The sequence below is a fragment of the Phyllostomus discolor genome, chromosome 5 (genome assembly GCF_004126475.2).
Source record: "Phyllostomus discolor isolate MPI-MPIP mPhyDis1 chromosome 5, mPhyDis1.pri.v3, whole genome shotgun sequence".
NCBI lineage: Eukaryota > Metazoa > Chordata > Mammalia > Chiroptera > Phyllostomidae > Phyllostomus > Phyllostomus discolor.
This window is the reverse complement of record NC_040907.2, coordinates 125,125,025-125,138,802: the sequence shown is the minus strand read 5'-3', so window position 1 is coordinate 125,138,802 and position 13,778 is coordinate 125,125,025. Positions and strand designations below refer to the sequence as shown.

Sequence of the window (13,778 nt, the reverse complement as noted above, 5' to 3'; positions counted from 1 at the left end):
TTGGCTACTCGGGTTAATGTTTCATAAATTGGAGCCAGTTATTAGCAAATTAATCAGAGTCCAGTTTGTGGTCTTATTAGGAGAGGTAATCATTTGTTGGTTTAAGTGAGCTTGATGGAAACCATTGGTCTGTGAAACGCCTGCAAGACAAGCAGACTGCAATTCACACCTACTTGAGGGACTCGGAAGGTTATCTTTCCCTGACTGGACAGTAATAACTGTAATTAACTGAGCCAGGCTCAGCTCAAACATATTGCCACAGTTTGTTCGGAAGTGCTGGTAGCCCCAGCTGGAATTGCTAACTGTCCTATCCCTCCTCGGGGCCCAGATACAGGGCCACATGGGAAGTCACCCCAGCAGCATTCTGCCCCATAGCCCTTCACATCGGCCTCAGAAGGGCCCCCGGACACCCCGGCTTCGGCCCTCATTCGTTCAAACACCGTTCATTGAGCACCTACTGGGAACCAGTCCCCTGCCCCCCTGGGGCTTGCATTCCAGTGGGGCGTTGGGGGGGAGGGGGCAACAAAAGGCAAATGCATACACAGATGAGGAGAGAGGTTCAGAAACTAGAAGTGCTCTGAAAGAAAGGAAACAGAATGTGGAGAGGAGAGTGACAGGGTGACAGTGGGACCTCGGGGTGGTTAGGGAGGGCTCCCTGTGGAGAGGACATTTGAGCTGAGACCTGAATGCAGATGAGGTACCCAGCAAAGATCACCAGGGCGAAGGCTCCAGGTGGCTTCAGGAGAAGCTTTGGGGAGGGGGTGGGCCTAGTCCCCCACCCGGAGGGTCCAGTGCTGGGGAGGGGGAGACACAAGCCCCCAGCCTGTGCCCGCCGCCTCCGCTGAAAGCCGAGGGGATGAGGTAACCCACACCACTGGGTGCCATATGTTGATCGCAGAGCCACTGAAAGCAGCCCAGCCCAGGCGCCCCCCAGGACGCCAGCCCCTTTTGTGCGCAGGCAGCTAGGTAGCCATTTTTAATTCATAAGGTGTCTTCCAAAGCCTCTCTCTCAGGCTGCTCCCAACTTTCATGATACAGTGATACTGTTCTATACCAGACACAATGACACAGTCCCACTGGACAGCTATAGGCGGCTTAGGCCACACGCGCACAGCTGTTGAGTGGGCGGCCCCTGGCAGCGGGGAAGGGAAACCCGGACCGCTGGCGGGACTCGAACTCCAGCGCGGCCCCAGCTGAGCCAAAGCCCACACCCCGCCCTCCCTGCCCGAATGACCCAGTGCCCCTCGGTCTCTGTGCCTTAGTTTCCTCATCTGGAAAATGGCGATAATAGGACCTATCTCGTGGGAGTTTTGTGAAAATTGGAAAAGATACTCATGCAGAATACTTTGCCAGGCACTAACATGTTGGCTGTTTTGGGAGAGCTCCTCACAGCACAGTCCGGATGAGAGAGGCCACGGCTGGGACTAGCCTGGTCTGATCCTTTGGCTCAGGAAGCAGGCAGAGCAGGGAAGGAGGAAGGGGAACCAACACGCACCGACTCTGCCAGGCGGCGGCACCCTAGGGGCGCCAGCACACGACGTGATCCCGCCCCTCCCTCACACGCCTGGTGAGGTGGGAGCCGTTGCCCACACTCCACAGGTGAGGGGTTGGCTCGAGGGAATCAGAGCACTGCAGGGGGTCTCAGCTCCCAGGTGGCAGAGCTGCTGTGGGCACCTGGCTCTTCTCTCACCACGTGAGTTTGGGCACAGGTGGTGGTCTTCACTCGGGTGAACTCCAGGCAGAGACCATGACTGAGAGAGAGACCCCAGGAGGGAAGGGGGTGCGAATCCCAGCTCTGCTCGCTTCCCTGGGGGCAGTCCCTGACTGGGGGCAGCCCAGGCCTGGGGAGGGCTGGGGAAGGGGTCTGGTCCCACAGGTCATCTCATCCATCCAGCCTCCTGCCTCCATCTGGGGACTCGCATTTGGGTGGGTGAAGGCCGACCAGATCGTGAGCTCTTCATAAGCACTGCTTTTTTCTTTGGTCTCCCCCACGGCCCCTGCACAAGGCCAGGCCCAAAGGTGTCCCCACCTGCTGTGTGCCCGTCGACCCTTCCTAACTGCTGTAGAGGGGGAGCAAAACTTCAGGCCGTCCAACAGACATGTCCTGAGCATTGTTGTGGATGCCGCCGGGGAGAGAAGCGTGAGACCCCAGCCAGCCCTTCTCCTCGAGGCCACGCCGGGTCCCCAGGCATGAGAACCAGGGGAGCCCCACAGTGCAGGGCGGCTCTGAGGGTGCCGGCCCAGGGCCGGGCTGGAAGGAATGAGAGACAACACAGCTTCCAGGACTGGCTTCCTGAGCTGGTGACATTGGAGGTAGATCTTAAGAATGGGAAGGACTGAGGTGGGAGCCTCGGTTTTTCTTTAACCGTGAGAGCAGAGAGGACAGTCACTGTCAGCCCAGCAGAGCAGACAAAGCAATTGAAAGTCATCAGCCTGTGTTCCCGCACGCACCACCGGCCACTCACTAAACTGCTTTTTACGGAGACCCAGCTCGGCCAGGGGTCGAGATGCTGCCGGCACGATAACAAGGGGACAAGATGTAGGACTGATGAGATTTGGCAGGGGCCGGGAGGCGGGGGGCCTGGGAAGGGGAGAGCCTGCTAGCCTGGAAGGAACGAGGAGGTAGGGAGGCGAGCCCTTCATGGTTCAAAGAGAGAGCTGCCTCCCTGCTCCCTAAGTCTGACCACCCACCCACCTGTACCCCCCTCCAGTTCCCTCTCCCACTCTCTCCCCTCCCCGTGGCCGTCTCTCTGTGTCACACAGAAGCCCTTGCCTGGCTGCAGTGCCCTCTGGCCGCCATGCCGCCTCTCCTCATTTGTTACACCAGAGTCCGGGCAGCAGGACCTGCACCCTCCGTCCCCAGTTCTGCTCCCCACTGGCCCTCATATCTCAAGTCTGACCGAGCCACTGTAATTTAATAAATGGGGAAGAGAAGGCTGTGACTCCCCCTCGGTGGCCTTTCATGGTCCCGCACACCTGATTCACATCCTCTTTCTTGCAAATCTGAAGAGAGCTTGATGCCTACCACTTCTAGAGGAAGGCTGCCCCCAAGAGAATCAGCAGAGCTGGTCATGGCCTGCTTCTTGGTTTGTGTGAATTCCTGAAGTTACAGTCCCCAGAAGCCCTGGGCACTTAAGGTGCGGCCCGTTCCACACCAGAGCCCCTCCCTACAGGTATACCCACACACACCTAGGACAGCACCTGTCGACCCAAGGGAAGCAGCTGCCCTTCTGCTCAGCTGTCAGGGCTGAACAGGTGAAAGGCGTCCCTGCTGAGCCCCCCTCAACCCCCCCCCCCCCCCCGCTGAGGTCCCAGGGGACTTGGATAAAGAATGTCAGGAGACCAGAGGGCTGACATGGTGGTGTCAGCTTCTAGGAAAGCAGAGAAACTCATGTGCGTGGCTGCCAGGTTCACAGCCCCCTGGGGGAGAGAGAAGAGTATGAGGGGAGAGTAGGAAAGGGAGCTAGGAAGTGGTAACCCCCCCTGAGGGGTGAGTGATGCAGGAAGCAGAGGCCAGGGCCCTGGGTGCGATGCCCTGTGGGCCTGAAGGTTTGTTTGTACTCGGCCTTGACCCCAGGGCTGCCGACTTGTACACGTGGGTCCTTGGCTGTGAGCCTGTCCTGGCAAGAAGAGGGGGTTGACTCTGTGTTCCACTTGGCAGACAGTCCAGGCACATGCTTCTCAGGTGGGGTGGGGGTGGGGATGGAGGAGGTGGGCTGCAGTGTTGAGAGCTTCCTGTGTGCCAGGCCCTGTATTAACTCCTTTAATCCTCACAGCAGCATGGTAACTATGAGTAACTATGGTTAACTCCATTTTACAGACCAGGACACTAAGGCCCAGGTGTGTTAGGCAACTTGACTAAGGTCGCCCAGCTAGTAAGTAGCAGAGTCGTGATCTGAACCCACTCCATCTGCCCCCAGAGGGCACAGTGTTAACCACCTCTCTGCTCCACTTTCCGGAGCTCCACAGGTAATACACATTCAATAATGTGATTAAGGCATCAACCCTGCCTGCTTTTCTCTACTGATTCCCCAGCACCTTGCACACAACAGGTGCTCAGGATTAACAGGAATGAAAGAGTGAGCTAATCAATCAGTCTTTGAATGAGACCTGCCCTTGGCCCTCCCTGCTGGGAGCAGGGCTCTCTTCCTGCTCTGGACCCAGCCAGCATCCCCGGGAGTAGGAGTGCCAATGTTGCCATGGTGACAGTAGGACCATCAGACCCTGTGCCTCACCCAGGTGGCCTTGTCAGCTCCCTGGGTGTGACCCTTTCTGGCTGTTGGTCCTGGGAGTTCATGATTGGTACTTGGCGGGAGGTTGGGAGGTGAGACCCACACACAGATGTGTGAAAAGGAAGCCTGCATGTGTTGGGGGGTGGTCCTCGAGTCTGGCTGTGCACCATTGAGGGTATTTGCCTGCATGTTCGTTGGAGAATGTGAGTAGGTGGGAAGAGGAGGTGTTCTGTGTCCTGAGACAGAATCTGGGTTTGGGATGGGCAGGGTGGCCATCAGCGGGGTGACGGTGCTGGGTGGGGCGTCCCAACTGAGTGCACCAGGGTAGACACCCTACTTTCCAAAATGAAATCCAAGCACATTGTTCAGCAAGGGCCTTCTGGTTTGCGAATGATTTATAGGGGAAATCTTGCAAAGATAAAATTGAATCACATTCAGTTAAACATTTGATAGGTTCCTTTGTTAGGAAGAATGAATTTATATGAAAAGCTGGAATGATGGGATGGATACTGGAAGTGGGAGGGCTGTCCATCCCTGTGAGGGTGGCGGGGGAGACGCCTGGCCAGAAGAAGGCTCTGCGGCCTTGTCTTTAAAAGTCTTTTTTTTTTTAAATCCCTTTAGAGCTGAGGAAAGGGAAGAACAGGGAGATACAGAGGCTTCCATGGGTGATCCAGGTGTCTGCCTGTGTGTATTCAAGGCCTGGGATCAGTTCCCTCCTATGGCGTCAGTGTCTCTCCACCCCTTCCCCAGGCCTGCCTGTCCTCCAAGGCCCAACCCAGTTCAAACAGCACTTACTGAATATTTACTTTGTGCCATGAGCTATTCCAAGCCCGTGTGTGTGTGTGTGTGTGTGTGTGTGTGTGTACTCATTTAATTCTCATAACCCTATGAGGTAGATCCATTATTATCCCCATTTTACAGATAAGAAAACCAGGACACAGAGCAGTTAGGTAAGCTGCCCAAGGTCACACAGCTAAACAGTGATATAGGGAATCAATGGCACTTCATCCATGAAGCCTTCCGTCTTTGAGCCATCCCATGTGTGAACAGCCTCACTGCCGTGAACTCAGAGATGCCCCCTCCCCAGGCTGCACGTGCTGTGGAGTCAGAATCCCTGGCCCTCCACAGTGCCAAGCTCCGGGCCTGGCCCAGGGGGTTGCTGACTATGTGGACAGATGGCAGCAGTGAGTGAGTGTGTGGATGAACCGACACACTGGTTAGTGAGGACGAGAGGAGGGTGGAGCTGGGATTTTCCCAGGTAAAACCGGTGAGCTGCCAGCCTGGTGGGGAGGCTTCAAGGGAAGGACGGGAGCCCAGGCTGCTGGGAGCAGCCTCCTTCAGGGACGTGCTCACTACTGGGCACCCCGCACTGTCCAGAGGCCTTGAGGGATCATTGTAAAAGACCCCCACCTTCCGGGGGCTTTTATCCTGGGTGGGGAGATCATGGAATAATGAACAGAACAGCGACTACTGCCTTTGGGGTGGAGGGGCCAGCAGGAGAGGTGGGACGGCCTCCCGGGAGTGGGGGCTGGCACTGGGTGGGAGGAGGGGAGGGGAAGCCGAGAGAGGAAGGTGCCACTGGAAGACGAGGAGGCAGGAAGGAATGGGGTGATTTGGGGAACCCGAGGAAGCCACTGTAGGGGCACGGGGTGCCTGCAGGCGAGATTGTGAAACGAAGTTGGTGTGGGAGAGAGGGTGGGACATGGAGGCCTCCGTTTGAGCCATATCATTCGTGCGTGGGTTTTGCTAGTACTTTACACTCATATTTTAAATTGTAATAAGTGCTTAAATACTTATTCTTGAAATTGAGTTGTTTTAACTTATACATATCATAAAAGGAAACAGCATCATTGTCATAAATAGAAAATTAGAATAGAATAGAATAGAATAGAACAGAACAGAGCCATAAAAACAAGCACAAAGGAAACAAAACGAGGTCACTGTCTTAGTCCACTGGGGCCACTACACAAAATAACGCAGGCTGCGTGGCTTATAGACAACAGAAACGTATTTCTCGCAGCTCTAGGGCTGGGGGCTGGGATCAGAGTGCCAGCCCGGAGCTCTGCTGGGTCTTTCAGAAGAGATTAATCCCCTTCACGCAGGCTTCACCCTCTGACCTCATCCCCTCCCAAAGGCCCCGCCTACTGATACCTTGGCTTTGGAGGTAAGGATTTCACCATCTGAGTTCTGGAGGGCATAAACTTCCAGACCATCCAAATTACCAGGTCCCCCTGGGCCCTGCCCCCTCTAGAGGCTCTGAGCTGAAGCCTACTCTCTTTGTTACACAGGAAAGCAAGCGAGGGTTAGAGGGGTATTGCCAACGTGTCAGCACCAAACCAAGACTTCCCCCCAATCCCAGGGGGTGAATGGGCACACTGTTCTCCTCTGTGATTCCGTGCGGCCCCTGCCTGGGCCGTATACTCTCGTGTACTCCTGTGGCTCCTGTGTGCTCCGGAGCTCTTTCCCTTCCTCCTTGAGCCTCCATGTTAAGTTCCTAACTCACCCTTAACCGCCGGAGAGGAGCTGAGGTCTCGGCCCCCTGACTACTTGCCGTGAGCCCCAGTCATACCCAGAATACTTCTCTCCCTTGCAGGGAACACCAACAGCATCTTTGCCCTGGACTACATCAGTGGAGCACTGACCTTGAATGGTCTGCTGGACCGGGAGAACCCCCTGTACAGCCACGGCTTCATCCTGACCGTGAAGGTGAGAGCCAGGTCACCTCCATCCAGGTGGAGGGGATGCCCACGCACAGTGCCAGCCCCCAGCAGTGGCCAAGGTGGAGGTTGCCAGGAGGCGCATCGCTTCTGCTCTCTCACCCTGTGCTGATTCCTGGGGGTCGTGCCAATGCGTATTAGGAGTAGGCCATGTCAGGGGCCTTGCTGGGCACACAGTAGGTGCTCATCTCATGGTCCTTACTATTGTCCATAATTTCAAGTTCTCTGCTCTAGCCAACTCAGATTCTTCAATTTACCCCATTTCTGGGTTGTTTGGTTTTTGTCCCATCTCTGCTTCTCACAGCTCCCCTGGGGTTGCTGCCATGTTAGGAAACAGCGGTGCAGTGCGGAAGGGTGGCCCCTGCAGTGGTCCCCGCCCCGGAAGTTGTGGTAGAGCCACAGCCCTGCCCCACCCCCGACCCCTGTAGAACCTGCCACTCGTGGCCAGTTTTAATAAAAATCGATGACTTGCTGAGCCATTCCCTGGGAAGCCCATTTAGGGCATGGATTCTGCATGGGCTACAGGGGTCCTCCCCAGCCCCAGCCATTGACTGAGGGGCAGGGGACGTGCAAAGCTTGAGAAGAGGAGCTCTGGGAAGGAGGCCCTTCCATTGGTATGGGGAGGATGTTGCAGCCTAACCTGCTCCTCTGAGCTGCCCTCCTTGACCTTAAGAGGGCCTGAGGCAGCGATGGGTTAAGTAGCCCCGTCTCACCCATTGCCTCCTTCCTTTCCACCTGATGTGCATGTGTGGGCCGATGGGGAAAGGGCATGCTACCACCGCCTCTCCGTCACCCAGCACCAAGCCTGTGGGCCCCTCTCAGCCTTCCTTCCTCTGGAGCGGCAGCTGCAATGGGAGAGAACTGCCGCCTAGTCCCACTGCAGCCACCAGCTCCCTGGGGGACCCTGAGCTCAGCTGTACGTTTTTATACGAAGTATTAGAGTGATTTCCCAAACTCAGCTGTGAATCTAAATCCCCTGGGGAGCTGGTGAAACATACTTAGTCCTGGGCCTCTTGCCCAGAGACGGCTGGTTCAGAGGTTGAGGTGGGAACCGGGAATGAGTGTTTTAGAACCTGAGGGCTGCAGCTGGGAGACTGGGCGCCCAGGTACCTGAGTCCACCTGTTCCTGAGTCTGACCCAGACCTTCACGGTGCCTAGCACAGTGTTCAGGCCATGGCAGATAAGGAATTAAATCTCGATTACCTGCTAACACAAAGATCTTGACCTCAGTTTCATCATCTGCCACATTGCATAAAGACTGTTACTTTCCCCCTCAATGAGCCCCCAAATCTGTCTTGTCCTCCTTACCCCACCTCAGCCCCTTGGTTCTAGAATCCTACTGCCTAAGCTTGATACCTGCTCTGGCTGTGCATCTTTATACAAGTTACTTAACCTCTCTGAGCCTCAGTTTTCTCATTGGTAAATGGGATCAGTAAAATGGGAAGGCTATGATAGACTCTTCCTCCTGGGGTTGTGGCGAGGATGAGGTGAGGGCGCGGCGGCACCATAGAGCACCGTGGCCGGCACTGAGAAAGCCCAGGTAAATGATAGCTATCATTGCAGTCATGGCTGCCTTCAACCTGAGGTGTCCGTCCTCTCTCTGCAGGGCACGGAGCTGAATGATGACCGCACCCCATCCGACGCCACAGTCACCACGACCTTCAACATCCTGGTTATTGACATCAACGACAATGCCCCAGAGTTCAACAGCTCCGAGTACAGCGTGGCCATCACTGAGCTGGCACAGGTCGGCTTCGCCCTCCCCCTCTTCATCCAGGTGGTGGACAAGGACGAGGTGAGTCCCTGGGACATGTGGCCCATCTAGACCCTCCACCCTGCCTGGGCTGTGCAACCCTGGGAAAATCCCCATTATCTCTGTGCTTGCAGGTCCCCACCTATAAAACAGAAACAAACACCCCCGCTCCCTCCGCTGCATTCTGAGGATAAATAAGGCTGCAAAAACCATAGTCTCTAACTTTTGGATTACATCCCACAACCTGCAAAAATGCTTGAGTACATACCTCCAATATGGAGTTATATATTCGGAAGCTATATACATGATCATTCTACTAATCTAGTATAGGTGCATTAGAAAATGTACACCCCCAAAATAGAAATTTTAGAAGATAGAGGCTCTTGTATAAATGATGACCTTGGAAGAAAGTCTTATCCCTGCTCTCAGGGTAATAACGGCCCCTCCTCTTTCATGCGAGGAGCTGAGTGTGCTCAGTGGGATCCCGGGCCGTAAGGAGACTGCACAGGGCCCTGGGGTGCCCGTATGCCCTTGCCCAAGGGCCGTCTGGCTGAGGCCAGTCTCAGAAAGAGGGGCATGGGCATCAAGCGAGGAAGAGGTCCAGAGGGATGGGCAAGAGGAGGCTCTGGGATGGGGACCTGTGTCATCAGGGATGGGCCAGGCCTGGATGAGACAGGCTTCTGTATGAATGGGACCCTCTCAGCCCGCCTCCTCCCCCAATCCCTTCTTGTGCCCCGTCTCCCCTGCCCGTCACAGCCCCAAGGGTCCACAGGACTTCTGTCTATCACTGCCGCTCCCCCGGCCCACTCTGCTCAGGAATTCCATCAGGTTTCCCAGCCCGAGGTCCTTCTCTGCAGTCCCTCCTCACTCGGGGCTGCCACACTAGCCTTGCTCCAGGCCCAGCTTTCTCCTCGCTCCTCCTGCCCCATCCACCTGACTGCTCTGCACGCCGCCCAGCATGCCCGCCCAAGAGCCCTTCCTCCCACATCCCTTTCCTCTCCTGCCAGCCTCCCCCACCGGGACACGGTCCCCCACGAGGACTCAGGGCCACCAGGGCAGGTCAGTCCCTGTGTGTGTGTGTGTGTGTGTGTGTGTGCGTGCGCGCGCGCCTGCGCAGGCATGCACGTGCCTCCACCTGCTGCTAGTCATCTCAGATTCATCTGTCTGAAGAACTAAAGTATGTACTGAGTGCCTGCTGCTTACAAGGATCTACCTGTGGCCCCTTGAGGGAGACCAGAAAGCATAACCCAGGTCTGTTCCAAGGACCCAAGTGTGTTTACACAAAGGTAGTATGAACCTTTCAAATCACATACAGAAATGTAGAAAGTTTAAAAGGTGGGGATAAACAGATAGAACAGCAGCCCAGGAGAATAGAGGCCCTGGAAGAGGAGTGTGGGTCCCGAGTCCAGTGAGGCATGCAGTGAGGGCTCCGGAGCTGGGCCGAGGAAGGCGGCCGTAGGGGCTGGGCGGACCAGGAAAGTCTCTCTGGCAAGAGGCGGACTAGCGCTGAGCCTTGGGGCGTGAATCAGATCAGGAAAAGCAGCACAGGAGAGCTGGGGGCAGGCAGTGGCCCAGAGGGAGAAACCTACAAGTGGACCGGGGGAGCAGGTGGTGACTCCCGAGACTAATGCAGGGTTTTTGTGCAGCGGGCTGGTGGGAAGGTGGGCTGGACTCAGGCCTAGACAGCCTTGAAGGGCCTTGAATTCCAGGCCTAGGAATTCTGGTTTGCTACTGAGGCAATGCAGAGGGGAAGCAGCGTGTGGAGTGGTTTACTGCCCAAGCTCTGGGGTCAGATGGGGCTATTTGCTAGGTCTGTGACCTTGGGGGAGTCAGTGGCCCTTCCTAAGCCTCACTTCACTCATCTGTGTAAAAAAGACATAAAAGGAAAATGTATCTGTTTCTATTACAGCAATGAATTAGCACTGAAACAGAAATTTATTTCTAAGTCAGACTGCTTGTCTGGCATGGGTGGGGGGACCCCTTCTCTGTAGCCACCCAGGTGCACACTGCAGTTCCATTGGTCCCTGCAGCAGGGAGGAGACAGCAAGAGGTTAAGCACCAGCTCCTCTCTGCTAAATTCCAGAATGAACCCATTGACCAGAACTAGCGACCTGGCCTACCTCGCTGCCAGGAGGCTGCAAAATGTAGGAAAGCAGCTAGGTATGTGTTTGCCACAGGGGAAATCAACAGGGATATGGCAGGGAGGAGATCCTGTGATTGGTACATAGAGCCCAGTGTGGAAGTACCTGCCACACACAGGTGTTAACCAGAGGGGACCGGGGGGCATCGCCACCGGCAGGGCCCGAACGCCCAGGGCCCTGCTCACCGTGACTGGTCCAGGGATTTGTCTCAGGCTCTTTGCTGCACACCTGTCTGAAGCATCCACAGGAATGCCTAGGGGTGTCTGCGTGCAGCCTGCCCACTCAGGCTCAGGCATCAGCACGCCTGCTGTAGACGTGGAGTCCGGCACTGCCAGCGGCCATTCTGCTGTTTCCCCCAGGTAGCCGGCCAGTGTCTCTGACAGTAGAGGCCCAGCCTCCTCCCCACAGGGTTCCTCTAGACTCCAGGGCACAGGCAGGTGCAGGAAGAGAACTACCCTCAAGGAGCGGCAGCCCCGAGGCCCAGACTGCCTCACCGTAAGGTTACCCAGCTCGTCCTCCAGGCTTCCAACAGAACGGCACCCAAACCACCCCAGATGTGGTCCTGGGCTGCTTCTGAAATTGCTTTCTAAACTGCCCTGCTCTTTCCCATGCCTTCTCCACTCTCCAGGACTCCAGAGGGGTTCTGATCTGGACAGGGAACATCTCCCGAAGCCCAGTCTTGGGTGCTGAGGGTCGGGCCCAGGTCCCCGGCTGGGGTGTCAGCCACGGTGCCAGCAGGGACAGAAAACACAGGTGTCCCTGACACTGAGCACAACCCAAGCGTCTAGAATCTGGGGAAAACCCAAAGAGAAATCAGGCAACTTTGGTAACAGAGGTTTTTTTAGAATTGTCATTTCTTCTCGTTTCCTTTCCGATGAGAGGATACGTCCATAGGGATTTGTGTCTCGGTTGAAGGTGACTCCGGATTTGCTAAGTGTGGCAGAAAAATGTGTTCATTGAGCAAACCTGGAGGAAGGAACGGGGCATGAGGAGAGGTGAAACCCCTTTGTCACAGATCCTACAGAACCGTGTGGTTCTCCCTCGCACTCACTGTGACTGTGATTTCGCATTATCAGTGTGTTGATCTAACAATGTTAGATCAGATTAGAGCAAAGGAGCCACAGGCAGGGCAGGTCTGCTTCTGCCCGCCTGTGTGGCCCAGTGCCTCGTGCTCCGCCTGGCGCCTGCCTGCAAGGCGGTGCAGAAACACAGACTGGTGGAGGTGGAGCATGAGTCAATGGTACGGTGATCCAAAGTGATCGTCGGTCGGGGCTCTTGGGTGGAAGCCCAATTCCTACTGAGTGTCTGTGGGAAGGTGACCCCAGTGTCCACTGTGGAGCAGTAGAGGGTGCGGATGGAAAACAGGAAGGGAAGGAGGAAGCAGTTTAACCTTTCAGTCAGCATTTCGTAGCCATCATACCTAAGAAGGATGCTAATCTAATTCACAAAGATGAGATGACGCCTGCCATCCTCTCCAGATCTAGGATTCCACTCCGTTTCTTGCTGAATCTTAGGCTCTGCCAGACCATTCCAACCAACAAAGGTGCTTGAAAGAGGCCCTTTCTATCTCCCAAGGACTCCATCCTCATTGTCAAGTCTCTGGGAGTAATTTCTTCTCATTTGCCCAGGTATAGAAAACTAGCAGAAGCCAGAAAATGAAGGGACTGGGTGGGCTGAAACCAACAACAACCCATTTGCACTGTGTGACAGCTGAGATGCAAATAGATGGTTGTGATGCAAATCACACCAAAAAAAAATCTCAAGGCGAAGGACCCAGGAGTCAGCCTTCATGTGGGAGCTCATCTCTGAGTTTCAAATGAAAGGCTGTGGCAGCTTCATTCCCTGTGCCCGGCTGCTGGGCAGTCTCTCGTCTCTCCCTCGGAGCTCTGGGAAGCTACGGGAAGCAAGCAGCACTCTGGTTCACTTGGAGTCCACCATATCCTTACCCACCCCTGCCTGAGACACACGTGTTCTTCATGTTTTCTCCACTTAGTTCACTCTTCCTCTCCCGATCTTGCATGTACCCTCCCAGTGCTACTTACAGCTGAGCCCGCAGCCCCAGGGGTTATTGGGATTGTTGGAATTTTCTGTTCCATTGTTCTCAAAATCTGCTCCCATTTCGAAGGGAGTGGATTATCTCTGTTTGCATCCTGCCTCTGAAGGGTTGTGGGAGGGAGACAGGGAGACCATGCCCCTGGCTGCCTTACAAATTCCAGCAACAGGTTAGTTTTTAAATACTGCTTTGGCACTGTGTGTGACCCCTCCCAACGGACTCAGCTGAAAGTGGACAGTTCCTCCCACCTGCCTGCCAGTCAGGAGGAGCGCCCTTGGTGTACATCATGTCTTTCTCCTCAGGAGCTGGGAGCATTTGGCCCACTTTATTTCTGCCTCATTTCTGACCCACAGCTTCTCAGAACATATTTGCCGTTGTCCTGGAGGACACTTTTGCAGAGGGACAGGGTGGAGGGGGTGCCAGTATCCCCCCATAGAGGCCTCTACCACCTGGTTCTGGCTGCTTCTGGAAATTGGAATCATTTCAGAACAGCCTTCAGACCTCACTGATTTGCCTCCCGCCACCAGTCTGAGGGACTGTATGGAAATGTGCACAGGTCATGGGGATTAGGCAGTCATTCACTCAACAATCATTGCACACCTACTCTGTGCCTCATGCTGGGGAGACAGCGCTAAAGACGGGGCCCCTGGCCTCCCTGAGCTCCTTTGTCTCCCCAGTGGGGAAGCCAGAAGAATAAGCACCAGCATCATTGCAGGTGGGCGTGAACGTCAAGAAGTCAATAGACAGGGTGAGTGATGGGCTGGGGTAGGGGACCATCCTCAACTCAGCGGTACAAGAGTGCCTTCCGAGGAGGTGCTGGGACAGTGGGGACCCCATGGTGTAGAGAGACAGCCAGTCAGAGCTGCAGGGGGAGGACACCTG

At 55.4% G+C, this 13,778-nt stretch overlaps 1 protein-coding gene across 4 annotated transcripts in view; it reads left to right on the top strand.

The window, feature by feature from the left end:
* Positions 1–13,778, top strand: part of CDH23 (cadherin related 23) — a 410,614-nt gene that overhangs the window by 213,865 nt on the left and 182,971 nt on the right. For all 4 annotated transcript variants that reach the window (XM_028511340.2, XM_036026831.1, XM_028511341.2 and 1 more), the window contains exons 10-11: positions 6,826–6,938; positions 8,556–8,744. In XM_028511340.2, coding sequence (XP_028367141.1) covers positions 6,826–6,938; positions 8,556–8,744 — 302 coding nt within the window. The remainder of the gene's footprint in view (positions 1–6,825; positions 6,939–8,555; positions 8,745–13,778) is intronic.